The sequence below is a fragment of the Drosophila persimilis genome, unplaced genomic scaffold, assembly GCF_003286085.1.
Source record: "Drosophila persimilis strain 14011-0111.01,24,50 unplaced genomic scaffold, DperRS2 tig00000000-arrow-pilon, whole genome shotgun sequence".
Lineage (NCBI taxonomy): Eukaryota > Metazoa > Arthropoda > Insecta > Diptera > Drosophilidae > Drosophila > Drosophila persimilis.
In genome coordinates this window covers 12,989,543-13,014,372 of record NW_020825288.1, presented here as the reverse complement: position 1 = coordinate 13,014,372, position 24,830 = coordinate 12,989,543, and the positions used below count along the sequence as shown (strand labels likewise).

The 24,830-nt window shown below is 46.9% G+C and overlaps 9 protein-coding genes across 11 annotated transcripts; 7 read left to right on the top strand and 2 right to left on the bottom strand.

Annotated features, from left to right (window-relative positions):
- Window positions 1–1,225: 1,225 nt before the first annotated feature.
- LOC6587495 (organic cation transporter-like protein) lies at window positions 1,226–3,705 on the top strand. Its single transcript, XM_002013481.2, has one exon. It carries the CDS (start codon window positions 1,670–1,672, stop codon window positions 3,365–3,367), a length of 1,698 nt encoding a protein of 565 aa, XP_002013517.1. The 5' UTR covers window positions 1,226–1,669; the 3' UTR covers window positions 3,368–3,705.
- Window positions 3,706–4,603: 898 nt separating this feature from the next.
- LOC6587490 (organic cation transporter protein) lies at window positions 4,604–6,832 on the top strand. The gene has a single exon (XM_026993073.1). The coding sequence runs from the start codon at window positions 4,929–4,931 to the stop codon at window positions 6,597–6,599; it is 1,671 nt and encodes a 556-aa protein (XP_026848874.1). The 5' UTR covers window positions 4,604–4,928; the 3' UTR covers window positions 6,600–6,832.
- Window positions 6,833–8,441: 1,609 nt separating this feature from the next.
- LOC6587231 (putative flavin-containing monoamine oxidase AofH) lies at window positions 8,442–10,051 on the top strand. Its single transcript, XM_002013479.2, has 3 exons — window positions 8,442–8,839; window positions 8,894–9,076; window positions 9,142–10,051. The coding sequence occupies exons 1-3, from the start codon at window positions 8,454–8,456 to the stop codon at window positions 10,016–10,018; spliced, it is 1,446 nt and encodes a 481-aa protein (XP_002013515.1). The 5' UTR covers window positions 8,442–8,453; the 3' UTR covers window positions 10,019–10,051.
- A 2,742-nt stretch (window positions 10,052–12,793) lies between these two features.
- LOC6587199 (organic cation transporter protein) lies at window positions 12,794–17,067 on the top strand. Of its 2 annotated transcripts, none has more exons than XM_002013478.2 (7): window positions 12,794–13,561; window positions 14,932–15,378; window positions 15,449–15,603; window positions 15,666–15,834; window positions 15,896–16,037; window positions 16,124–16,280; window positions 16,342–17,067. In XM_002013478.2, exons 1-7 carry the CDS (start codon window positions 13,443–13,445, stop codon window positions 16,887–16,889), a joined length of 1,737 nt encoding a protein of 578 aa, XP_002013514.1. In that variant the 5' UTR covers window positions 12,794–13,442; the 3' UTR covers window positions 16,890–17,067. The 2 variants fall into 2 exon arrangements, with proteins under 2 accessions (XP_002013514.1, XP_026850824.1); XM_026995023.1 differs by lacking the exon at window positions 12,794–13,561 and adding an exon at window positions 14,286–14,509.
- Window positions 17,059–18,211, bottom strand: LOC6587220 (serine protease 44). The gene is made up of 6 exons (XM_002013477.2): window positions 18,145–18,211; window positions 17,929–18,076; window positions 17,768–17,872; window positions 17,542–17,660; window positions 17,286–17,484; window positions 17,059–17,229 (listed from the first exon to the last, which is right to left on the bottom strand). The coding sequence occupies exons 1-6, from the start codon at window positions 18,185–18,187 to the stop codon at window positions 17,079–17,081; spliced, it is 765 nt and encodes a 254-aa protein (XP_002013513.2). The 5' UTR covers window positions 18,188–18,211; the 3' UTR covers window positions 17,059–17,078.
- Window positions 18,212–19,426: 1,215 nt separating this feature from the next.
- Window positions 19,427–21,077, top strand: LOC6587407 (golgin subfamily A member 7). 2 transcript variants are annotated; one of them, XM_002013476.2, is made up of 5 exons: window positions 19,427–19,523; window positions 19,701–19,882; window positions 19,943–20,095; window positions 20,157–20,500; window positions 20,559–21,077. In XM_002013476.2, the coding sequence occupies exons 2-4, from the start codon at window positions 19,724–19,726 to the stop codon at window positions 20,295–20,297; spliced, it is 453 nt and encodes a 150-aa protein (XP_002013512.2). In that variant the 5' UTR covers window positions 19,427–19,523; window positions 19,701–19,723; the 3' UTR covers window positions 20,298–20,500; window positions 20,559–21,077. The 2 variants fall into 2 exon arrangements, with proteins under 2 accessions (XP_002013512.2, XP_026846518.1); XM_026990717.1 differs by having other exon boundaries at window positions 19,429–19,523; window positions 19,717–19,882.
- A 592-nt stretch (window positions 21,078–21,669) lies between these two features.
- LOC6587447 (protein PDF) lies at window positions 21,670–22,292 on the bottom strand. Its single transcript, XM_002013474.2, has one exon. It carries the CDS (start codon window positions 22,245–22,247, stop codon window positions 21,954–21,956), a length of 294 nt encoding a protein of 97 aa, XP_002013510.1. The 5' UTR covers window positions 22,248–22,292; the 3' UTR covers window positions 21,670–21,953.
- A 715-nt stretch (window positions 22,293–23,007) lies between these two features.
- Window positions 23,008–23,400, top strand: LOC6587468 (protein new-glue 2). Its single transcript, XM_026984561.1, has one exon. It carries the CDS (start codon window positions 23,008–23,010, stop codon window positions 23,398–23,400), a length of 393 nt encoding a protein of 130 aa, XP_026840362.1.
- Window positions 23,401–24,266: 866 nt separating this feature from the next.
- Window positions 24,267–24,668, top strand: LOC6587444 (protein new-glue 1). The gene has a single exon (XM_002013472.1). It carries the CDS (start codon window positions 24,267–24,269, stop codon window positions 24,666–24,668), a length of 402 nt encoding a protein of 133 aa, XP_002013508.1.
- The last annotated feature ends 162 nt before the right edge of the window (window positions 24,669–24,830 follow it).

Sequence of the window (24,830 nt, the reverse complement as noted above, 5' to 3'; positions counted from 1 at the left end):
TTTGTTTCCTTTTTATCTCACTTTTTTTTATCTATATCACACAGTCACTCCGCGTTTTTAATTTTGAAGGATTTATTCCATTAATTAATTGTCCTTCGGGTTTCGGCACGACGCAACACTTTTATCATTCGGTGCTTTTTAGACAACGTCGCCCCACGTTGGGCGCCAATTAAACAACTGCGGTAGCGGATTGTGTTTTTAAAAAGTTTTTATTTTACTTCGAACTTCACTGATATAGATTTAAGTAGAGGGTCACAAAGGAATTCCGGGCCAAGGGATTGCGCGATCTTAATATTTAGCTAGACTTTGCGGTGTCGCTGCTGGATCAAGACTGATTTGAACTTTCTGATCTTTGCATCGTTGATCCCTTTCGGGAATCGTTTTTCTATAAACATTTCAATTGATTTCGCCATCCCGAGTATTAGATTTCGTCATCCAAAGAGAGAACTGTAAAAGGCCTAAAGTGCAGGATCTGCAGAAAGCCGGGAGTGAGATTGTTTATGAGAAGCCGGGTGTGGGCAAACATTGGTTTTCCATTTAGGCGAGTGTCAAAGAATGGGATTGCGGCGGGGGCGCTTGAGATTGTACATCTTAGAAATCAATTAGGCGGAGGCCCAAGATTGAAATTGTTTTCGTTTTGGAAAACCAAAGATTGTTTACAACTCGTATAAGAGCTCAATGGAATTGGGTACGTTAACTTGCAGGCAGCCGGTAACATTCATCAAATTTCGTTAGTGTTTGTATACCCTTAAGGAAAGGGTATATTGGAATTGGGTACGATGTTGGTAACATCTGATGGTAGGGACTCCGAATTTTCTTAATCGGTTGGAACGACTTACTAAATCATATAGCTCTTATAAAATATTGAGGAATGTCATCCAAGAAAGTATTGCAGTTTCATTTAAGGGAATATAACTTAAAGAGAATATAAATTGTATCATTGTATCAGCAAGGGCATGAAAAGATTCGGCGCTCGGAGTAGCCGTCCATTATGGAGGGGGGGATTTTTTTGTTGTTGTCAGCATATAAACATATCTGAGGGCCAGAGAGCTACATACGTACAATGTGTGATGGTGTTTGTTGGCCATGTTTCTCTATATCTCTTTATATACTCGACCAATATGTCTCTCCAACGTCTCTGCAGTTGCAGCCCCGGATTCGCAGTTCATTTCTTTTCCGTTTGCCAAAGGTGACGCACCGGTCGCGGCGTTTGATGAAATATTGTAGAGGAGTAAGATAGCGTCGGTTTATTGTCTTTCTACGCTATTCGGTTCCCTTTTGGCTTTGTGTTTCCGTTTCGGCTTCCTCTTTGCGCTCCATCGTTTGTTTCAGAGCAACACGTGTTAGGCAATAATTGCTGTTAAAGAGAATTCTACGTTATCTGCCGGTCGGTGCGTCGTCTCGTCGTTCTTGTGTTGCCAACGCTCTCCAAAGTCGGAGACCGCCGCCGGAGCAAAGTACACGTCACCGTCATAGCAGCACTGGATGAGCAGCGCGGCCTCTCGCTTGGGGATTGCTGCTGAGCGCCAAAGAACATCACGCGACAGTACGCTAAAAAGCGAGCCCGAATCTAGCGGCTCCTCAGTGTGAATCATAGCCCCGCCGACCGCCGACGGGACACAACAGCTGCTTCGCTCCGCTCGCATCGAATCGAATCCGCGAGTCCGCCATGGGGTACGACGAGGCTATCATCAAGTTGGGCGACTTTGGGCGCTACCAGAAGATCATCTATTTCCTCATCTGCCTCACGTCCATTCCGGTGGCCTTCCATAAGCTGGCTGGCGTCTTTCTCCTGGCAAAGCCCGACTTCCGCTGCGCCCTGCCCTTCGAGGACGATTCACCGGGCAATGGCTCCCAATACGAGCTGCCGCACCACCTGTGGAACATCTCCTATCCCCCCGGCGAGGTGTGTGAGTATTACGATGTGACGTACAGCGAGGAGTACCTGAACGGGAGCCTGGTCAGGACCACAAACGACACGCGGAGCTGCGACCGATATGTGTACGACCAGAGCAAGTACCTCAACAGCGCCGTGACCGAGTGGAATCTCGTCTGCGGACGCGGCTTCCTGGCTGCCACCAGTGACTCCCTCTTCATGCTGGGCGTCCTCGTGGGCAGCATCATCTTTGGCCAGCTGAGCGACAAGTACGGACGCAAGCCGATCCTCTTCGCCTCGCTCGTTATCCAGGTGGTGTTTGGAGTCCTGGCCGGATTGGCTCCGGAATACTTTACCTACACCATGGCTCGGGTGATTGTGGGTGCCACCACATCGGGCGTGTTCCTTGTGGCCTATGTGATTGCCATGGAGATGGTGGGTCCTGCCAAGCGGCTCTACGCAGGAATCTTTGTGATGATGTTCTTCTCCGTGGGCTTCATGCTGACGGCGGCCTTTGCCTACTTCATCCACGACTGGCGCTGGCTGCAGATTGCCCTCACGCTGCCAGGACTAATATTCATGTGCTACTATTGGATCATTCCGGAGTCCGCCCGCTGGCTGCTTTCGAAGGGCCGCAAGGAGTGCGCCATCGCCAATATGCAGAAGGCGGCGCGATTCAATCGTGTGGACATCACGAACGAGGCTTTGAGTGCGCTCCTGGACGAGGGGGAGGGTTCGGCGGACAAGCAGAAGGAGCTGGATCAGGTGAAGGAGAAGGAGCCGCTGCCGTCCGTGTGGGATCTGTTCTGCTACCCGAACCTGCGCCGCAAGACGCTGCTTATCTTCCTCGACTGGCTGGTGACCAGCGGCGTCTACTACGGTCTCTCGTGGAACACGAACAACCTTGGCGGGAATGTGCTACTCAACTTTGTCATCTCTGGCGCCGTCGAGATTCCAGCCTACATTTTTCTGCTGCTCACGCTCAACAGGTGGGGCCGGCGCTCCATCCTCTGCGGCTGCCTGGTGGTGGCGGGACTCAGCCTGTTGCTCACCGTCGTCATTCCCCAGGAGCGGAATGGCCTCATTGTCACATGCGCAATGATGGGCAAGCTGGCCATCACCGCATCCTACGGCACTGTGTACATCTTCTCTGCGGAGCAGTTCCCCACGGTGGTGCGAAATGTGGCCTTGGGCGCCGCCTCGATGGTGGCCCGGATGGGCGGAATGTTGGCCCCCTACCTCACCTTCCTGGCCAGCGTCTGGCGACCCCTGCCGCTGCTCATCTGTGGCGTGCTCTCTCTGGCAGCCGGCCTGCTCTCTCTGCTGCTGCCCGAGACCCACAACAAGCCGATGCTGGAGACGATTGCCGACGGAGAGCGTTTCGGCAAGAAGACCAAGGGAGACGTCTACTTGGAGGCGGGCCGCGAGCTGCGAGAGACGCTGGAGACGCAGCCCCTCAATGGATCGCTGGAGAATGGCCACAAGGTCTAGGAGTACTTTGACATATGGTCATTTTTCGATAGCAGAAGACGAATAGAGCAAGTATTATATCATTTCAGAAATCTCACACGCAAACCAAAACAGAAAACACAAAAAAATACGAACGAAAGTATAGGACCAAATAGATAATTTTCTATGATAGCATTTAGCCAGGGAGCAGCGGTCTAGGGGGGTTGATTCCATGGGTTAAGGGTGGTTCAGCAGGGAACTCGCCTCTTCATATGCCGCTGTGTAATTTATGCCTAATATAAGTATACCTACATTTCCATGTACTCCGTGAAATCGATTTTGAAATAAAGCTGTTGTACTTTTCCTATAGCAATACCAAATATGAAATCGTATTTCTTCAACATTTTTGACCCCCATAAACCCGGACGGACCTGACCGGAATACTCAAATTATGGTATGACACGTGTTTCCGCTGTGTTTATTTTAGAAACAAGTTTGTTATCAGTCGCCAAAACACGAGACTGATATTTAAAGAAAAGACCCGAATAGAATTTTTAATCACGAGAGTGCTAGGTGCTAGACTACACTGGGAGAAATCGTACTGCTCTGGCCACGCCACAAGTTTGCGCCTTACTCAATAGAAACTACATTTGTAGATCTACCTACACCCATCTCTCCAAGTGCTTTGCACTTGATCTAATTACAAGATGCTGCTCTATAGGGGTATGTGTGTCGTCTATTTATGGCTGTTTCGGTAGTTGATAGTCAAACGGTCAAACGGAAATCTAAGAGCAGCTAATCGAAAGAGTGAACCTAAGAGAACTACGAACATATCATAGGAAGAGCATTTATTGCTATAGATATGTATAAGCAAACATATAAATACTATATAAGATACGTGAATGGAGAGCAGGAGGAGAATATTGGATAAACTATTTTGTTTGCCTGCAGAATGTTTGGAATTCTGAATCAGGCCACATTTGGTGGCCTCTCTTTTTGGGACCAACAAACATCTTACTGGAATGCAGCTGCCTTTCCCTCTCTCTCCCTACCACCCCTGTGTGGCATCCCTCTGCTGATATCTCAGTTGAATTTTCAATTTCTTTGACGGATCATTGATCAATCGAATTTCCCACAGGGTTGGTGACTGCTCGCCGAGCGCGAGAGTCGCTGCGCTCGCAGACCCGCACTGATAGTCGTAGAGCCGATTTTGGGTGCTTCAGAACCTTTAGCAGCTCTTTGCTTTTAGTCTCTGACTGAAGCAGCTGGCGAGCGGTTGATCGAGCGCATTCCGCATCCCACATCGGCACCGCCATCTCGATTCGTTTTAAGAGTGTGTTTCAGAGGCTGGGCCTATAAACTGCAGCCAGATCTTAGTTTCATTTGTGTGTCAAGTGTTCAACTAGGCTGTTTTGTTGCACAATCAAAACGGGTTCAAGCGGGTGCAGTCGCCGTATACGCAACGCAAAGCTAGAAAAAGTTGCGCATACGTCACGGCGTCACATTGGATGGCGCGACCATTGAACCGCGCCATTCCGCACCACGCCAATCGTACGACACTCAAGCACTTCATAGCCACTAACGTGGCCCAAAGACAATCAGCATGGGGTACGACGACGTCATTACGCACCTGGGCGAATTCGGTCGCTACCAGAAACGGATTTACTATCTGCTCTGTCTGCCGGCCATCGTCTGTGCCTTCCACAAGCTCGCAGGGGTCTTCCTCTTGGCCAAACCCGACTTCCGCTGCCAGCTGCCACACGAGGATGCGGCCACAGCGCAGTTCTCGACGCTGCCGCTCGAAAAATGGTCGCTGGCCTATCCCCCCGACAGGGTGACCGGCAAGGCCTCGACGTGCGAGTACTACGATGTGACCTACAGCGCGGACTACCTCAATGGCAGCGAACCCTTCACACAGAACGGAACCGTGGCCTGCTCTGCGGGATTCCTCTACGACCAGAGCAAGTACCTCAACAGCGCCGTCACCGAATGGGACATGGTGTGCAACAGGAGCCTCTTGAGCGCCACCAGCGATTCGCTCTTCATGCTGGGCGTCCTCCTGGGCAGCTTCATTTTTGGCCAGATGTCGGACAAGCTGGGACGCAAGCCCACCTTCTTCGCCTCGCTGATCCTCCAGCTGATCTTCGGTGTGCTAGCAGCCGTGGCGCCTGAGTATTTCAGCTATACGATCTCCCGCATGATTGTGGGCGCCACCACGTCGGGCGTCTTCCTGGTGGCATACGTGATCGCCCTGGAGATGGTTGGATCCTCGTACCGCCTCTTTGCCGGCGTCGCCATGCAGATGTTCTTCTCCGTGGGCTTCATGCTGACGGCGGCCTTTGCCTACTTCATCCACGACTGGCGCTGGCTGCAGATTGCCCTCACGCTCCCAGGACTCCTCTTCGTCTGCTACTACTGGATCATACCGGAGTCCGCCCGCTGGCTGCTGCTCAAGGGGCGCAAGGAAGAGGCCTTCGTGATCATTGAGAAGGCTGCCAAGGAGAACAGGGTGGAGATTCCCAGCGAGATCTACGAGCAGCTGGTGGAGGAGGTGGCCGAAAAGAAGAAACAGGACGAGCTGACGGCCTCCCAGCCGGCGGCCACAGTCTTCGACCTTTTGCGGCATCCGAATCTGCGTCGCAAGACGCTGCTCATCTTCTTCGATTGGTTCGTCAACAGCGGCGTCTACTATGGGCTATCGTGGAACACCAACAACCTGGGGGGCAACCAGCTGCTCAATTTCATGATCTCTGGCGCCGTCGAGATTCCAGCCTATGTCCTGCTCCTCTTCACGCTCAACCGCTGGGGCAGGCGATCCATCTTGTGCGGCACCATGCTGATCGCTGGAGTAAGCCTTCTTCTGACCATCGCCGTGCCCAGCGGCAACACCTGGATGATCGTTGCCTGTGCGATGATCGGGAAGCTAGCCATCACTGCCTCTTACGGCACCATCTACATATTTTCGGCGGAGCAGTTCCCCACAGTGGTGCGGAATGTGGGTCTTGGCGCCTCCTCCATGGTGGCCCGTGTGGGCGGCATACTGGCGCCGTATCTAAAGCTCCTTGGCGAGATCTGGCAGCCCCTACCGTTGATCATCTGTGGGGCACTCTCTCTGACAGCTGGACTACTTTCGCTGCTGCTGCCCGAGACGCTCAACAAACCCATGCCGGAGACCATCGAAGATGGCGAGAACTTTGGCAAGAAGCAGGAGCCGGCGATCAGTGCAGAAGCGGGCTCCAACCAAGAGCTGAAGGGGATGCTCAATCAAAGCTAAGTGGAGGAGGTGCATCGGAAGGGGATACCACTTGACACAGTCCAATCAGGCATCCAGCGTCGGCCCTAATTGATTCTCGCATCTGGAAGTTTCAACGAATTTATGCATTCTTCGCTTTGTCCATTCCATAGAAAAGTATTTTCAAATTCATGCAATAACTCATGCGACACATCACATTTCACTTGCACGACTTTTGTTTCGTTTTACAAGCAGATTAAATTATACTTACAACAATGTACAATGTAGGTGCAACGTTTATTCTCTACGAGTTCTCTGGGTTCTGTTCTGGTTCTGGCAACAGTAACTGCGACTCGCGCTGAAGGTTCGCTCGAATCAACGAACTTTATGGCGAACTTTGTTTATTGAAGAATCACTTCTCGGGCCGGGCCGGCGATAAGTACACGTACATGAAAATATGTCTAAACGGTCGTCGCCGTCCCCTGATAACAGGCAATCGCATCGAGTGCATTTAGAATATGGGAGCAAATCTCATTCTCCCGTACATTATTATTTCTAATAATATTTCATTCCTATATCACTCGCGTAGATAAAACGTATTACTATCAAATGTATCATTGATAAGCAAAAGTCGGAAAGGCCTATAGCAACAGGTTCTGACAGTGTCAGGTGCGTAGAATCCATTCAGTTCTTCCAGAATAATAGTATTATATCAAATGACTTGCACATCTATTGTTTGTCCAAGTGTTTGAAAGTTCAACGAACTTGAACCAACTACTGCATCGGCATTCCTTTCCCAGAAAACGTCATTACTCTACTACTTTATTGTGTGACTTGGAATTTGCATTCGAGCCGTGATAAAGGGAGATTATGACATGCAGTGCACGATGAATGGGGTCAGTTTGTGTTTCTGATAAAAGTACATACTTGAAATGATTTCCTTATTATCAACAAAACATCAATTTCAGGGTTCCAGCGATGCTTTTCATTGCAAAAATGTATTTTTTCCAGCTGCATCTCTATAAAATTAAATGATAGCTCGTTGGAGATGTTACTAAATTGGAGTAGGAACCCATCTTTTGAAATTGCGGCCCACTCTGAAAACGAACCAAATATTAAATCAAAAGACACAAGCCACAGCTCAGGAGGATGGATAGTAACAGGAGGATAGGATAGGATATCTAGCACAAAGATATTAACATGGTCTGTAAAAACCATTTTCTTACAGTTTTGATCGATTTAAAAAAAGAGCCCAAAAAGTAGGCAACACGTTTTTTCTTTTGAACTGCCCAGTTCTTGTAAAACTGTAAGCAATAAAATGAAGTAGAAGAAAATTGTATTCACTGCAATTATTTCAATTATTTAAGGGGCAGAGTAATAGAGGAGTTAGGAGTAAGGAGGTGATATGAGGCAGGAGGAAGGAACAGAAACCGAAACGGAGAGAATATTTGGGCAAGAGATTAAAGGGCTTTAAAGTGCACTGTCCTGCTGCATCATCGGAGTAGATTACGAGAATCGAAGAGGATGGTGGATGGAAGGTTGTAGTTGTGGAAGGTCTCGTCCTTCCCAGAGCAACCAGCTGCTGATTGTGCGAGTGTGAGTGCGTGAGTGCTTGAGAGACGATGAGGTAATGCTCTCTCTTTACAGGCGTCTTGGTGCTTCTCACACATTAAGGGCCTATGGACGACGATGATGTCACATATCATATCCTCTGTGGAATTTAATCACGATGGATAGCTGCTTGCCACCAAAGAAAAAAAATAGATTTCACTATTTTGTGTTAAATGGAAACAGAATTAAGTGCTCTCCGACAAAGTTTTCACTTATCAAACAAAAAAATGACAAAAAACATGCCTTCTGTCTGCTGTAGGGTCTAGGAACGAGGGGGGTTGAGCTATGGATCAACATCTACCGTTCGGTACCGAACAGCCAGAACTAGATGTAGTCATTGTCGGGTCGGGACTGTCGGCCCTGACATCGGCCGTGAAGTTACTGGCCAAGGAGACCACACTCCACATCCGGATCCTCGACGAGAACAGCAGACCCGGCGGGCAGCTGGCGCAAAATGGTATCCGCTTTGTCGATGAGGAGCAACACGATATGCTGAACTTTATGCACGACATGCAGTTGAGCCTCCAACACAGACACAATGAAAATTCGCAACTGCGACGCTGCTGGGATCTGGATCGGGGTCCAACAGCACAGCTAGCGAAGTTCGAGCTGTGCCGATACATCCAAATGCTGGACCTGCGGATGGGCAGGTTCCGCGCAAAGCGGTTCAAGTGGGTGTTAGGGCCTTAATATTGATCTCGCACTTACGCCCTTGTTCCTTTTAGACTGCGGAGGCGTATGCCCAGTATGGAGCGTCATATTACTCAAAACTTGTTCTTCAGTAAGTCGCGCAACTTCATGAGGAATTTGGTGGAGCTGATCTGCGGCGTCCATGCCAGAGAAGTGGACTACGATGTCTTCATGTCTGTGTGCAGCTCTTGCGGTGGTCTGGTCGTACTTATGGACTTGTGAGCGGGAAACGGAACCCAAACTGATCCACTCCAGAACTAACACCCTCTACTCCCTTTTATAGCTACTTTAACTTTCCGAACACCTTCTTGGAGCTCTCCACCCAGCAGCTTATTGGGAGCATTCTGGATAAGATCGAGTACATAACGATCAGCCAGAATGTTCAGGTCGTCAAAGTGCAGCACTTCAAGGACTATGTGGAGTTGACAGACGCCGAGGGGGAGAAGTACACCGCCCAGGCCGTCATCCTGGCCATTCCATGGAACAAAGTGCAGCAGCTGGAGTTCGAGCCACCGATACCAAAGGATTTCTGTCCACCGCCTAAAGGGAAACTCAATTCCAGTCGCCTGATCACCCAGTTCTCATTGAGCTACAAAAAATGCCACTGGGCGGAGGCGGGCTTCTCGGGGAACTTTCTCAGCTCGAAGCCTCTGGTGTGTGGCCACGAATGCCACCAGGCGACGTACTGCGGCTACATGGTGCACTCTCCGGAGGAGGAGGGCAGTGTGCAGCAGACTGTCCTGGATCTTCTCTCCTCCCAGTTCGGCGATGGGATGCGGCAGCCACTGCAGTACCAGCAGAGCACCGCCGAATTGAGCATGGTACGGCACAAGCCCCTGGTGACGCCCTGGCATCGGGTCATTTGGTCCAGCTCTTCGACGGTGGGCACCAACTATCGCAACCTCATGGGTGGTGCCGTCCAGAGTGGTGTTCGGGCTGCTGTCAATGCCCTGTATGTGGTGCGGCCGCAGGTCGTTAGCTGGAAGGATCTGCTCGAAGTGCGGGAAACGAACCCCTACGAAAGGGGCAGCCCCCCCAGCCGCTTGAGCGGCCTGCTCAGCCGTCTCAACCTCTATAATGTCACCTTTTACAGCTTTTTTTTTCTGGGCCTCATCTGGCTGCTAAAAATAGGCTACTGTCACTCCAACCTCTCCTCCTAGATGGGAAATTAAAGTATCTACATGGCCTGTGAATGTGCGTGTGTGTGCCTAGACTGTGTCCCCAAGAGGCTTAAAGTCTGAGCCCTGCCCCTCTTCGGCAGCCCAGCCTCCTCAATGTGCTCATTGAATTTAGTCGTTTAGCAGCGGTTGGATTTGCACAATTCCCCTCGATCCAGCTCGCTTTCGTTTCTTGGGCAATCTTTCACTTAAGCTTCGCCAACGCTCTCTTTATTACAATATAAATATGAATTATAGTCCCTCCGTGGGAGGAGCGGAGGTAATGCATTCTTAAAGCAAATTATCTACCATCGGACTCCATTAAGCACACTTAAGTAATTCAGCAATGTATCTTTCTATTATTGTAAAGGTAAATTAGGTATAATGCTGAAGCGAAGTCATAGATTTTCTTGCCCCTACAACCCATAGATCATCATAAATTCTTGAGATTTATGTAAATGTGATGGGTTTTATTAGATTAGCACTCGTTTGGGTGATTATTTTACGGCCTGTTGGGGTTTTGAGAGTGAAAGCATGGCTGGGTATACGTATAGTTTCGACTGATCCAATGGATACTAGTCGATGAATATTGGCTGAAAAGCTGCACGTGTATCCCCACAACAATGCATTCCAAAATCCAAATCAAAATCAAGGTAATCAGCAGCTCCAGCCCCAGCCAGACAATCGAATGGTGGCACGCCCATGTGCATCCGATCCCACATGCGAACGGGCTATCAACATAAAAAGCTCTAATTACGGCCACTCAACCGCTGCAACAGTTTCAACCGTTAGTGGTAGTAGAACCTCTTGAATGTATTCGTATTCCTATTTGTATTCGTTGGAGGCAGTGCGAATTTCACAGATGAATAGAATACTTGCGGACGGACAGGATGATTGCATGCCTGAGAACTGAACAAATGAACAACAATTAGTGTATCATAACAAAGAGAACCATAATTAGAATATAGTAGGAGTAGCTATCTGGACTGGCCCCGTCCAATGCCAATCTCTATCTTTCTCCAGCAGTGTCATTGGTTACGATATCGGGGATTGATGTGATTGACGTGCATGCCATACACGGCCGCTCGATTGATTCATTGAGATCAATTGAGACCAGAGACCAGAGTTGAGGACTCTTGAGGCTCCACTCCGATGATAATGGAGGTTAAACCAAATCGAATCACTCGATAAGGTCACTGCGTAGAAATCTGGTTCCAGTTACGGAACGATTCGGCTTACAGGGTAGGTAATACTCTCTCAGATTATAAATATGAGATTCAAATCTTTCCACATTGTATACAAAAATTTCATTCAGAATTGCAGAGAGTGCACATTCATGTTCATTCACTCTTTCGGTACTCTTTCTATACGTCATACAATATATTGTGGCCCGCTCTTCGACTTTAAATTCGGAATTTGGAAAATAAAACCTAAAAGAATGTAAACAATACGAAAGCAAACGGGAAACACCGTAATGATATGCAGAGAGAAACGAATTAAACGGTCTGGCTGTTCATGTAAATTACATCGGCTTCGGGTGGCCCTTCTCGAACAGAACAGCGGAACCAGCAGAGCCAGCAGAACAGAGAGAATGTAATGGAATGGAGGAATGGAAGGAGACGAACAGAACATATGGCTCTCAAGTGTTCGCTGGGGAGCGTAATCTCTAATGTTTTGTTTGTCGCATTCGTAATGAGAATCCTGAGCAAAGAGCAACGGAAGAATAGAGTGTGGGAGTGCGAGGGTAGAGTACATCGAAAACATCGAAATATGTAGGAATTCCTCTCTTATTATCTTTGGGATCGCCATTAAAAAATGAATGAAATGATTGCTCGACATATAGTAATCTAGTAATTGATTCAACTTCAAATGACTCAACTCGGTGGTTGATCTATAAATCACATAAATATATTCAACTTAATCATATAGGTAGCATTCAGAAATAAATTTGTTTATTTTTGAGTGCGCATTTTGACATTCGGTAAACAGAATCGCTTTTTTTAAAAGCTCAATAATTGTATTTAATTTTGTTTACCCTTTATATAAGGGTATTATAATTTTGAAGAGTCGAAGAGTACGAGTATTATTGCCAGAAGTTTCTATTGGAGCTACATATGTCTTAATATATATTATTTCTGTCTAGTTTTTACTCCACTTTAAGCCTAAAACTTAAATTGAAAAATCAAAAGAAAGAGTTTATTTTTTAATCAGTACTACTTACATTATGATGCAGTGATGAAACTCAACTTTCTCTTTGCGGAAAGCAGTCGAAACGGTCAGGATAAGATGACTGAATCCACTACCTTTTTTGGATCAAGATAATCAAGAAAATGTATATGATAAATCAATTCAAACGTAATAAACAATCGTTTACTATGTCCCTGTACTATCCTAACAGGTTTTTCCCATTATCAAAACCACATATCATCTTACATTCGAGGGTATCGAACACTTCGGCATGGCCGCAGCTCGGCTTCCTTCTTGTTTTTAATGCTTGCAATGAAATCCAAAGAAAGCGAACATATAATACTATGTATATAGATCGTATATGGATCGGGAAGAGAGCCGAACGGTCCCGTAGGCGCGGCACTGCGGGCGGGTGCGCCGGGGAAGACGCAATGGCCCGATTGCGAGTGTTAGTACGAGTACCTCTGCCTGGGCCCCATCTCTCTCCTCTGGTTGGACTGTGGGGCGGCAGTGGCAGCGGCAACGGGCGTACAAAAACACTGCGATCGACCTCCCGTGGGCTTAGTTTGTGAGACGCTTTCGAAGCGACAAGTAGTTGATAGCGACACCGGCGGACATCGACAGGAGAAAGGCGAATGCACGCGTTCGGGGATCCATTCAAAATTAGAAAACGTTGCACAGCCCAGCAAACCAAGAAACGGACAAAAAAAAGAAAGACCTGAACAAATAAGAAACCCGAAAGTATTTCATTGTAAATTGTATTTCACTGAAACAGAGAACCCAGAACGTGTCGCATTCTGGTATGTCATAAGTGGCATTCATTTTCATTCCCATGTGCGCTGCAGCATAAACAGCGATCATAAAGACAAATGGGAAAATAGAACAAACACAGCCCGTGAGACATAGATAAATAGCACTGAAAAACAACCAGAATCGGGACCATCGAGGCATTACAGCGAGGCAGCGTTTAGTGAAAGTGAATATCGATCGGATCGATCGTCGGATCTTCGGTTCTTCGGACGAAGCGAAGGTTCGCCTGCTGGTTCCTTATCTGCGCACTCGGTGTCAAAGGCTCAAAGTGAACGCACTCGCAGAGCACATCCATCCAGTCGGTTGTTATTCCCGCTTAAACTGAACGATCGAGTGTAGAAGTTCAAGCTCAAGCACAAGAACGGACTGCAAAGAAGTAAAGGAATCTACCCACGGTCCCCTTCAATCCCAACTGTGATATTTTCGAACCATGACCAAATCAAAGGATGACAATCCGGAGAGGACACGCGAGCACATCAGCGAGGAGAGCATGAAGGATCTGCTCACCAAGCAGCTGGAAATCGTGGGCAGTGGCGGGGCATTCGTCTGGTAAGGAATCCTCACATTTCACTCACATTTGAGAGCACTCTAGGAAGCAGCCAGATTAAGCTGCAGTCCGGTCCGACTCGTGCCCCAATCACGTTCCACTTGACCCACTTCCTAATGAATGCACTGTGATGGCTTTTAAAGGTTGAGTTTCTAGAAAAACGTTGACATTAGTCAGGGTGGTGCACTTGTCTACACTGTGATTCAGATGAAACACTTTCAATTATACGATCATCTCGCTTGACTGGTCAGCAAATACTCTCGCAAAAACCCTAACCAAATCACGAACCACTCATTACCATGAAACCCCAAGAAACAATTAGCATTCTGATTCTGTAACGTTATGAAGCACGTTTCGGATGGGAAGATTCGATTTTGTAATCTAATGGGACGAGAAGGTAGACGGATTTTGTAAACTTGTCTGCCCTGCCGCTTCCTGGACTTGGGTCAGAAATCACTCACTCACAGTAGGAGGGAGTAGGGGGTGGGGTGGAGCTCAATCAGAGGGCATTGGTCATGTGATCGCTCAGAACAGTGTTAAGAATTTAAATATAGAATCCATTCCGAGAGTATATCAGCGTGTATATGCATACGATTATTCGTATTATATTCGCATGAAGCTCAATCGAAATTGATAAGCCACTCATTATTCGAAATCCGAGATCTGGCGTCGACGGATCGTGGGTTTAATCTATAGCTCGTATAGCTATAGTGCGAGTACCGGTTCCATTCACCATGTAGATCGAGATCGGGCCATGTAATTGTGATCCTAGGAAAAAGCCAGCTGTGATAAGAGCCCCTGGAGAGCACTGGAGGACAACTGCACTGGGACTGAAAGTCATTCAACCAACTCAACCTAAAAGTCCACGAAATCACCTTCGAGTATTGGATGATCTTCCCGTTCCCGGAACTCATGGGTGTGATGTGGGTGTGGAGGAGAGTGAGAGGCACGTGAGTCCAGATCGGATATGTAAATATTGCGCACCGCGTTCCGGTTGCCCGAGTTGGGTAATGATTAATGACGCTGCCGTTTTCAAAATATTGTATGTTTTCGGCGCGAATCCCCGCATCTGTCATTATGTGAGCCGCATACTGAAATTCGTCCGAATCTGTCATGTGCTGAAACTAACCTTCACGGCTTTTGTTTTCGGCATTAACTGTTTAAGTTAATGTTTTGGATAGGGTATTACGGGCACTATTTGCATTCCAATCAAGTGTTAGACGACTGTGTGTGTGTGTGTGTGTGGTGTCAATGTGCGAAAGATTGAAGTTGCGTGCTGTAAACAATCTCCCCGATCGGCGAAAACAAAATCACCAATTAGCAGCAGGTGAAGCTATAATCATTTCCCTTCCTCTTCCACTTACACTTTTAGGGCCATTTTCTTCCTATGCGTCACCCCCAACATACTGAACGGATTCCATGTGTCCTCCTACACCCTGCTGGGGCACCTGCCCGAGGATCAGTGGTGTGGCCTCCCTGATCTGGATGCCACCAACTGGACGCTGGCCCAGAGGCGACACATAGCCGAAGGCGGTCTAAATTCCGGCGGGTGCACGGTGTGGGACTGGAACTACAAGCACCTCGGCCAAATGTCCTACGAGGCGGCCCTCAACTACACAAGCCACATGTCGGAAATCAATAGGCCCGCGGAGGTGTCCTGCAAGGTGAAGGGCAGCTACGAGTACGCGGATCCGGAGAGCACCTTTGTCTCCGACTGGGATCTGACCTGCGAGAGGAGTATTCAGCGCACCTCAGCACAGGTCTCAATATCGTTGGGAAAGTTCTGTGGGTCCTTCTCCTTTGGCATCCTGGCAGATAAGTGAGTTGGTGAAAGGGAATTCCCTTCTTCCCATTCTGCTGATGTTTGCTGATCAATGGTATCCTTGCAGATTCGGTCGCAAGACTTCCTTTACCTTGGGTGCCGTCTTCTTCGTTGTGGGAAGCTTCTTCTGCACCTTCTCCCCCTGGTACAGTCTCTTCCTGGCGGGTCGCTTCGCCTTGGGAGCCGCTTCCTCGGGACTCTTCTACCCGGCCTTTACAATGAGTAAGTTCTGGCGCTGTAATCTTAGAGTTGATTGCCTCATTTCTGTATTTTCTTTGTTTTAGTTGTGGAAAACGTTTGCCTGAAGCATCGCTCTTGGATGTCCATTGCCTTCTCGGCCTCCTATCCCATTGGCATGATCATCTTGGCCATTATCGGTTACCTCATCCAGCCCTGGCGACACTTGCAGCTGGCTCTGACCATACCCTCGCTCCTCCTCGTCCTAAACTGCTAGTGAGTTACATTGGATTACCTTCTAAATGATCACCTAATAGTTTACTTTCCCCCCCCTTAGCTTGATGAATGAATCACCCCGCTGGCTCATAACGAACCAGCGCTACGATCGCGTCTACAAGATCCTCTTCAAGCAGCCCAGCCACTACGATATTCAGCCAGCGCTGGCCGCCCCCTCGGACCTCGTCACCGATAAGAAGTCGGTGAGTGCAAAGTTCCGAGAACATATCAATATTCATGTACCTGCAGTCCGGTTGCTAAGCAACATCATCATCTTCTGTCGTTGCAGCTGGAACCAGAAAGCGGCTCCTCCTCGCTGCTGGAAAAACTCAAGAATGGCCCACTCAAGTCCATCATCGAGCTATTTGCCAATCCCAATGTGCGCAAGCTGATCTTCACCTCATACTTTATGTTCTGCGTGACATCGCTGAGTTACTATGTGACGGGTGAGGTGTTTCTTTAAAGATTTATTGGTTTTCGATTCTAAAAGAGTTCCCTTGCCTACAGCTCTGAATGCGGCCAACCTTTCGGTGAGTCGGTACCTGTACATCGTGGCCACTGGCCTGGTGGATATCCCTTCGTATTTGGTGCCGGTGATCATGCTGCGATTCACTGGCCGACGCAACACAACCATGTTCCTGTTCATGTGGACGGGCGTCTCGCTGCTGCTGGTCCTCTCCGTGCCTGCGGGCAGCACTACCTGGATCGTGGCCTTCGCCATGCTGGGTCGCTTCGGAATCAGTGCCACCTACTCCGTGGTCACGCTCTACACGGCGGAACTGTATCCCACCCAGATCCGTAACTCTGCCCTGGGCACCTGCTCGACGTTTGCCCATGTGGGATCCATTTCCGCCCCCTATGTGGTCGATGTGCTGGGAGCCCTCGGCTGGTACATTCCAACGACTATCTGCGGCTGCTGCGTTCTAGTAGCTGGCCTGCTGACCCTCACTCTGCCCGAAACGGGCACGGGCAAGCTCTCGGACAAGATCGATGGTGTTGCTGCCGCCGATGCTCAAGCTCCTGTGGCACAGCTGGAGAAGCCAGAGAAGCAGTGAGCGAGGCGATCGGTGCCTTTAGGTTAGTTAGTCCTACGTATCGTTTAGTGTATAGAAGTATCGTCAACTGCAGTACTCTAGCCTCTAAGTTCGCTGTTAATCTTTGCATTCTTTTAGTATATATTCGTAAATTGTTTTCTGTTTGATATCGTATAATAAACCACTTATATACAAGTCACATCCAGAGATCTACGACTGATGTAGCAGTAGCTGCACCCAGTCGTGGTAGGGTCGGGTCACCGTATAGATGCTGGGCATTCCCTTGATGCCGCAGGTGAGACCATGTGAAACGAGTCCGTAGATGTAGTCTCTGCCGCCGTACGGACAGATTAGAGGACCCCTAACATTCAAAACACGAATACGTTAACGAATGAAGGAGAGGCTTATGTCACTTACCCAGAGTCGCCCTGGCAAGAGTCCTGATGCCCAGTGCCCATTGCACACACAGTGTTTGCCCCATTTTGTGGAGCCCAGATGTGTCCTATGATATCGCGACATTCCTTATTTCCTATCACCCGAACCTCGGCTTCAGAGAGTTCCTTCTGGCATGGGCCTGCATGCTGTGTGGCGCCATAACCAATAATTCGACATGATTCTAAAAGATACAATTACAATAACTAATCCAGAATCGGGATAAAATAGTTATATCCACCATTCCTATCTGGTTTCATTCCCTGAGGTGGAAGCTGGGCAAATTGCAGTTCCTTGCCTAAAGCACTTCTATAACGACGTCTCATATAGAGCAGAGCAATATCATTCCTGAAGTTGGATCTAGACGGGACAGATTCTTTCAATTGATGGCGTGACATTGGGCTGGTATTTGCTTACACTCTCTCTAAATAGAGAGGGTGTTAAACTTGACTCAACTAAATACTCACGGCTGAAAGTAGATATACTCGGCACTTTCCAGACCATATGGTTCCAGCAGATCAACATTTTCAATGTTCTCGTTGCCGATAAACGCAAAAATGGTATTTATGTTCCTAAAACCGGAAAAAACTGAATTTAAAAGCATAATAATAGATATTCCCTCACTTACTTTCTCCATACACAGTGTGCGGCCGACAGGATCCATTGGTCACTTATGAGGCTGCCACCACAAAAGTGTCGATAAGTAGTTCTCTCAGTTTCATTCCCCACTATCACATCTTGCAAGGAGACCATAAACGGATATTTGCTGGTGCTGCCTTTAAATGGAATTCGAGAGAGGATCAGTTAGTCTTCCAAGCACATTCAACTTCCAGGTACTGCCCACGGTTGACACAATCCTTCCACCGACAATGGGCACAGCGTGGCATGACTTCAGTCCGAGCGAAAGCGCATTGATAACGATACTAAAAAGCAGAAGGTACGTTCGGTGGTTCCCCGTGCAAGCAGCCTTCATGGTTGATCGTTGAAGAGATACTAATTTATGGCCGTCAGCATTTTTTAAAATAGAGGAACAGTTTTTATTGATAAATAGAATTTACAAAGAAGCATTCACAGTCAAATGAAACAAACGATCAAGCTGTGCAAATATTTCCAGCGCGAATGCGTTGGTGAATTGTTTTGAAATCTCTACTCTTCGGCCTCAGCAATCAGTATGTATGTATATGTAAGAAGAAGTATTTTCCAAAAAAACAGCATTTGATTCTTCTTTTCGCTTTAAAAATTACTGAATACAAAATGTTTTAATGTTTTAATTTAAATTCAGAATTTAATTTCATTTTTTAACGCCCATTTAACGCATAGCATATTTTAGGTATTTTTATATAATCGCGGTACTTTCACCCAGCAGTTAAAAAATAGATTTAAATAATGAAATTATATAAATAATACGTATGCTTTTAGTATTCCAAAAGTAGTATTCCCCGTTTTTTTGCGTTTCTGCGAATTTGAACGGAATTCAGAATAGGCCAGTCAATTAGAAAATAGGTTCATTAATTGGATAAAACTATGTGGGCATGGCTTAATGTTATAGCTAGCTAATAAAATTCGACGGAACATCAAAATTAAACAATACGGTTTCCAACCCTTGACGGAGAACAGTAACCTATTATAAGCCAAGGGGGTATTTCAATTTTCCACGGAAAATAATGAAAATTTACCAATTTTAGCGCAGTTTAGTTGGAAGATATCGTGGTGTTTTTTGAAGATCAGAGGAAAGATGGCATGGATCTACAAGAAGAATTTACAATCGTTAATATTTTCCGCCCTTTACATCAAGGAGTTAAACTATTCAAACATAGGGGGCCTAAGTGGGCTAACTGGAGGAACCAAAATTAAGGCAAAAACAATCAAAGTCAAGTATTTAATAAGCCAGTCAATTGGAAAATATGTTCATTAGTTAGATAAAACTATGTGGACATGGCTAAATTTTGTATATAGCTTGTAATATTCCACGGAATATCAAAATCGAGGAATATGTAAAGTAAAACCTGAATTCGTCAGTATATTTACGGTATATTTTTAAAATGAGACGGTATATTTTGGTATATTTCCGAGGGTCAGACTGTATAGATAGAACGGCGGTCACACTGACTGCAAGAATTAGCAATTTGCAAACATTTAGCGTTTTTATAATTTTAAGCTGTAAAACGGCGGCTAAATCAACTGTTAGGAGTACCCAACGATCACCTTCCACAAAATACTCAGGTGAGACACAAGCAGGCCTTGCCAAATGTCAAGTCCTTGACAGATTCGAGTTCGAGTTGCTTGCTGGAGAAGCAAGGCAGCTGTGATTGTGATGGGATTTCGTTGTCTGAAACTGTGGCAAAATGATTGCGTTCAATCAGATGTACCGCGAATTGCAGAAGGAGTTAATTCAAGCAGTGGTTATAAATTTCAGAGGCACCATGTCGCAAGGCGGTGGCACACCAGCGGGAAGCAACGCGGCCGCACTTCAGGCAGCTGGCGGGGGCGTGGTCTTCAGCAAGGTCTTCATTCAGCGCGATTACAGCGTTGGCACCTCCGTCAAATTTCACACGAGGCTTCCCACAGAACTGGAGGGTATTGTACGTATAGCTGCACTTAAAAATTTTGTATAGAAATACATTGGATCGTATAATCTGCAGATTGAACGACACGTCTTCGAGTCTACTATCAATAGGCTAAACGAATTTTATGCCGAGGCGGAGGAGGGCTCCTGCGGCACCTACTGTGAAGGCTGTATAGGCTGCATCACAGCATACTTGATCTACATGTGCTCCGAAACGCACTACGAGAAGGTATTTTAATCGTTGATATGCCTTTGCAGTCCCAAACTAATTTCTGAATCATCGCCCATAGACCCTTCGTAAGATATCCAAATTTGTGGCTTCCCAGAATGAGCGCATTTACCATCAAAAGGGACTGCAGCTTATCGATCCCACCTTCCGGGGTCTTCGCGTCATAGAGATTACAATATTCGATCGTCCTGGGCGAACGTGACTTCCGCTTTCCCATTCAGCCAATGAGTTTTTCATGTGAGAACAACCAACATCAACCATAGCAACCGCATCAACGAGGAGAAGAAAGACCCGTTTCGAGAATTAGAAAGCAAAAAGTCAATGCCATTGTACGTGTGTGTGTGTGTTTCCAAATATCCAAAAGCTGTGGAATCAGCTAAAGCTTTATATTATATCAAGATTTGTGTGAGTACTATCTGAAATAAGTTGAACCACCCCATTCAACGATATCTTATCCCTGCAGATTGGCAGCGCAGCGGCCAGTTCGTGCTTTGGGGCATGCGACTTAGTCATGAGTATGCTGGGGACGCGGACCCGTCTCTGCTGCAGCCACATACGATACGATACCTTAAATAACAAGAGTTAATGGTTAGGTTAGCCGAGGCAGGGTTACAGCCAGTTAGATAGTATTTACGCGTTAGCAGGCATTAGTCATGTAAGTGAAAAGCTACTGAATTGCATTTTGAGCCCAAGGGATAGTTGCAGCATATGTTACCATTGTCTAACAGATTGTTTGTTTTCTAATTAAATATAGCTGTAGTATCTTCTAACTCTTCGCTTGTCCTAACGTTGAATAAGTGCGTTACAGCCGCAGAACATGCAAAAATAGTTATAGTTATATAAAAGGATCATACGACTAAACGATTTCAGACAGCGCCAAATGAACTTAACCATCAACAAGCGAAGAATTGTTCTATTTTAATACAATTCCGCAATATTGATTAACATAGTTGTCTAGCTTATAAGGAAATATATACATATTGCCGTCATTTAAACAAAGATAATTTGTTTTTTTTTTTTCATCTGCCAATTTTTTAGCAAATATGTTGACACAAGAAATACTTTTTGTGCGAAATTTGGTGCACATTTTCGTACTTGTTTGCTTATCATCAACAGTTTTATTGTCAAGTTCACGGTAACTGCGGGTATATAAAGCCAGACTCGATCATACTCAAGACATCTGGTGTTTCGAGGCGCAAAGATGAAGTTGACTATCTATCTGTTGGGAGTATTCCTGCTGGCCATTCTCTGCCTGCTTCAGTCTTCTTCTGCTCAGGACACGACAACGACAACGACAACCACAACCACTACAACCACAGCTAGTCCGACGATTGTGCGCACAAAACATGTCACAAAGCATGTGAACAACAAGCAGGTTAAAACTGTCCACAGGAGACGCAGCAACGCGAATATAATCGTATTTTCAACTTAATAAAGGATCTAGGCAACACTATTTGGGGGAGTTATCCAATTCACGATATAAAATCTGTTAATAATAAAGATATGTCCATTCTTGCTCACCTAAAGATAGTAGCTATATTTGATATATTATATTTTCTACACATTTAAGTACGAGTATATTAGTATATAAGAATATGTGTAGACACATATATTATTTATATAACTTAGTTCCGTATGGACCATAGCAAGCAACAAGTTTCTGAAGATGCACCGCTTAAATATGTATGAAATATCCTTATAACGCTGCCCCTTAAAACACAAGCACAGACAGATAAACTACTCAGACATCTTACATACTAGATCGCTTAACATATGTATGTTGTCCACATTCGTTCGTCCGTAGGTGCAAGCGTATATCCGTTTATCCAATAATTTGATCAGGCCCATATTACAACTACTACCCCGCTTCGTTCATGTTCTTGGGGAGACTCAGGAGCGAGTTTATGATCTCCGAGTTTCTCTTCCTGGTGGGAATGGACAGGGAGTTGTCCGCAATGTATGGATATCGGCAGAGAGGAACCCCCTGGTTGGGCGCAAGCTGTCCGACAGTGTTGAACCAGTCCATGAGATCCCGATTGTACTCCTTGCGCACGTATCGCTCCTCGTCCGGCAGGGACATGGTCCGGGATAGCTCGCAGCGGGAGCAAAGGGCCGCGATGAGCATTGCCAGAGTCAAAGCGTATTGAGCCATTGCCAGGGCAATGAGGAACAGGAGCCGGAACACAATCGAAGAAGCGCACGGGGGAGCTGCACCTTTCGAATGAGCAATTGCGAGGAAGTCCTCGACTTATATAGGGAGGCCAGGACTAGGGCAACAGCTTAGGTAAACCTCAGCGGGAGACCACAACCACGCAACCCAAAAGCGTCGGTATCGGCGTCAGCATCAGCGTTAGTAGGAGTACGAGTATCACTGTCATTCCCATGGCTAATATGTCGGGCGCAGGCAAATAAGCGAGTCAGCAGAGTCGAGTGAGAGTTAGACCTGGGCAAATATTTGATTATGCAGTGTTTTATGTGACAACGTGCAACAGAGCGCGAGGTCTGCGGTGGATCCCCGGATGGATGTTTGCCCAGGAGGAGCAGGGAGCCGGGATGACGTCTGTTGGCGACACTCTCGTTAGACGACTGATTAATTTAAGACCGGGCGTCGTAAAAATAAAGCGCATCATTTAATATCTAATTTATAGCTTTCTCTCGTTGGAGCAAGTTCAGAAATTCCAGCTTTTTCTACCAGACTGTGTAAATATGTATGCCCAAAATATTCTCTTAGACACGTTCATTCGTTTAAACATCCATGCATAGTCGAAGCACTTAATTGGCGAAAACATAACTCTAATATTTGCTAAGCAAATCATTCGATATTGTCGTTGAATTCCGATATAAAAAGGCTCACGGCCATGGGGGATGACATAAAATTAGAGTAGAAAGAAGCACCACCACGCAGCATCACCATGAGGACGGGACAACTGGCAGTGGGACTCCTGGCTGGGAGTCTGTGCATTTGGCTGACGAATGCGGCAACCAGCACCACCGCGACAACAAGCTCCGGCACGAGTACCACTGTTGCGGCCACCACCACGACATCGGCGGCTACGACAACTACAACCGAGGCTACGACCTCGACAACAAGTACAACGGCATCTACGGTTCACCGCAAAAGAGTCCGTATAAGCAATCTGAGATTTTCGTCAAACAGGAGGATCCGGGCCTACAGGCGCACTACTGCTAGAAGCACTATCAACAGAAGCCGTTTGCTCAGAAGAAGGGTCCTTGCGAGGGTGCAGAATCGTATTCGTTCACGGTCGATGCCCAGAATCATAAAAAGGCGGCGTAATCGGGGATAAGTAATGGTATTAGCATTCACATATCAAGCAAAGCAATAAAAATCATTGAAATTACACGATATACGGTTTTCTCGTATCTTTGTCAAAGGATACACAAAATCTGGTCATCTAGTCAGAAAGAATTTTGTTGTTTGTATTTTTAACTATACGATCACATTATACACTGTAACTGTTAAGAGCTACTTTTATAAGGGGTCCAGGGTCAGCAGCAAGTGGGTCTTAGTCCCGGCGATTCTCCGTCAGGTTCACTTAGGGGTTGAAGTTAGTCTTAGATACTCCTGTCGGGCAGGACCGCTGGATGAAGCCAGTCTACGCCGGAGTCTGGTACCAGCTAGTCGCCTCGCCAGCACGTTTCGGTGGCTGAGCTTTGAAGCATGCGTCTCGGCTTGGTTAGGGACGTAGAGGTCTCTGCCGATGTCACGGTTTTGGATATGGCTACATCGAAGTATGATGCCTAACATACTTTATGGTGTCCTAAGCGCTTTCTACTGTGGATGGTGGCGTGGTCTGTGTTCAGGCGTATCTCCACCTTTTGTTGCTGTTCCTCGCAGACATGATGGGGACTCTTGAGCAGCGACTATTTATTTATAGACAGCGCAGCATTTCAAATCTAATTTTATAGCATTCACTTTCAGGGTTCAGAAATTCCACCGTATTCTTTTGTGTAACTTCCAGACAGACAGTACAAATATGGCAAAAATAATCGCGCAGAAATACCCGTACATAGTCAAAGTACATAGGTAAAGTACGTAATTGGCGAAAATATAGCTCAAATATTTGCCAAGCAAATCCGATTGTCTCCGGGGTATATAAAAGGGCTCACGGCCATGGGCCAAGACATTAGAGCAGCAAGAAGCAACACCACCATGAGGACGGGACATTTGGCACTAAGACTCCTGGCTGTGAGCCTTTGCATTTGGATGACGAATGCGGCAACCAGCACCACCGCGACAACGAGCTCCGGCACGAGTACCACTGTTGCGGCCACCACCACGACATCGGCGGCTGCGACAACTACAACCACAGCTGCAACTACAGCTGCAACTACATCGGCGGCGACAACCGTTGCATCCACGGGAACGGTACATCGCAAGAAAATCCGTATTAGCAACCTGAAATGGTCGTCAAAACGCAGGATCAAGGTTCACAGGGGCACCACTAATAGGAGCACTCGCAGCAGAAGTGTTTTGGGCAGGCGGATCTTGAGGTCTCGCAACGGTAGCCGTGCGCGTGTTTTGGTCTTGAACCAGCGCCGTGCTCAGGGATAATCCTATTAGGATATCCACATACTTGTATCCATCTTCGAAAGCAATAAAAACCAAATGTAGTGCAATCAATCAAACTATGTATATGAATACCAGTCGAAACCAGTGCTGCCAGGATATACCGATATATGTATGCTAAAAACTAAACCCCAAAAATAGATAAGT

Bases quoted from the DNA above. Each gene is read 5' to 3' on its own strand.
- LOC6587220 (XM_002013477.2), bottom strand. From the start codon at position 18,187: ATGCCACGCTGTGCCCATTGTCGGTGGAAGGATTGTGTCAACC. The intron at 17,873-17,928 runs GTAAGTGAGGGA...TTCCGGTTTTAG, and splicing joins GCACACTGTGTATGGAGAAA to GAACATAAATACCATTTTTG. The intron at 17,485-17,541 runs GTGGATATAACT...TGTATCTTTTAG, and splicing joins AATGAAACCAGATAGGAATG to AATCATGTCGAATTATTGGT.
- LOC6587490 (XM_026993073.1), top strand. From the start codon at position 4,929: ATGGGGTACGACGACGTCATTACGCACCTGGGCGAATTCGGTCGCTAC.
- LOC6587407 (XM_002013476.2), top strand. From the start codon at position 19,724: ATGTCGCAAGGCGGTGGCACACCAGCGGGAAGCAACGCGGCCGCACTT. The intron at 19,883-19,942 runs GTACGTATAGCT...TATAATCTGCAG, and splicing joins CCACAGAACTGGAGGGTATT to ATTGAACGACACGTCTTCGA. The intron at 20,096-20,156 runs GTATTTTAATCG...CATCGCCCATAG, and splicing joins CCGAAACGCACTACGAGAAG to ACCCTTCGTAAGATATCCAA.
- LOC6587468 (XM_026984561.1), top strand. From the start codon at position 23,008: ATGAGGACGGGACAACTGGCAGTGGGACTCCTGGCTGGGAGTCTGTGC.
- LOC6587495 (XM_002013481.2), top strand. From the start codon at position 1,670: ATGGGGTACGACGAGGCTATCATCAAGTTGGGCGACTTTGGGCGCTAC.
- LOC6587444 (XM_002013472.1), top strand. From the start codon at position 24,267: ATGAGGACGGGACATTTGGCACTAAGACTCCTGGCTGTGAGCCTTTGC.
- LOC6587199 (XM_002013478.2), top strand. From the start codon at position 13,443: ATGACCAAATCAAAGGATGACAATCCGGAGAGGACACGCGAGCACATC. The intron at 13,562-14,931 runs GTAAGGAATCCT...TTACACTTTTAG, and splicing joins AGTGGCGGGGCATTCGTCTG to GGCCATTTTCTTCCTATGCG. The intron at 15,379-15,448 runs GTGAGTTGGTGA...GTATCCTTGCAG, and splicing joins TTTGGCATCCTGGCAGATAA to ATTCGGTCGCAAGACTTCCT.
- LOC6587447 (XM_002013474.2), bottom strand. From the start codon at position 22,247: ATGGCTCAATACGCTTTGACTCTGGCAATGCTCATCGCGGCCCTTTGC.
- LOC6587231 (XM_002013479.2), top strand. From the start codon at position 8,454: ATGGATCAACATCTACCGTTCGGTACCGAACAGCCAGAACTAGATGTA. The intron at 8,840-8,893 runs GTGGGTGTTAGG...TGTTCCTTTTAG, and splicing joins TTCCGCGCAAAGCGGTTCAA to ACTGCGGAGGCGTATGCCCA. The intron at 9,077-9,141 runs GTGAGCGGGAAA...TCCCTTTTATAG, and splicing joins CTGGTCGTACTTATGGACTT to CTACTTTAACTTTCCGAACA.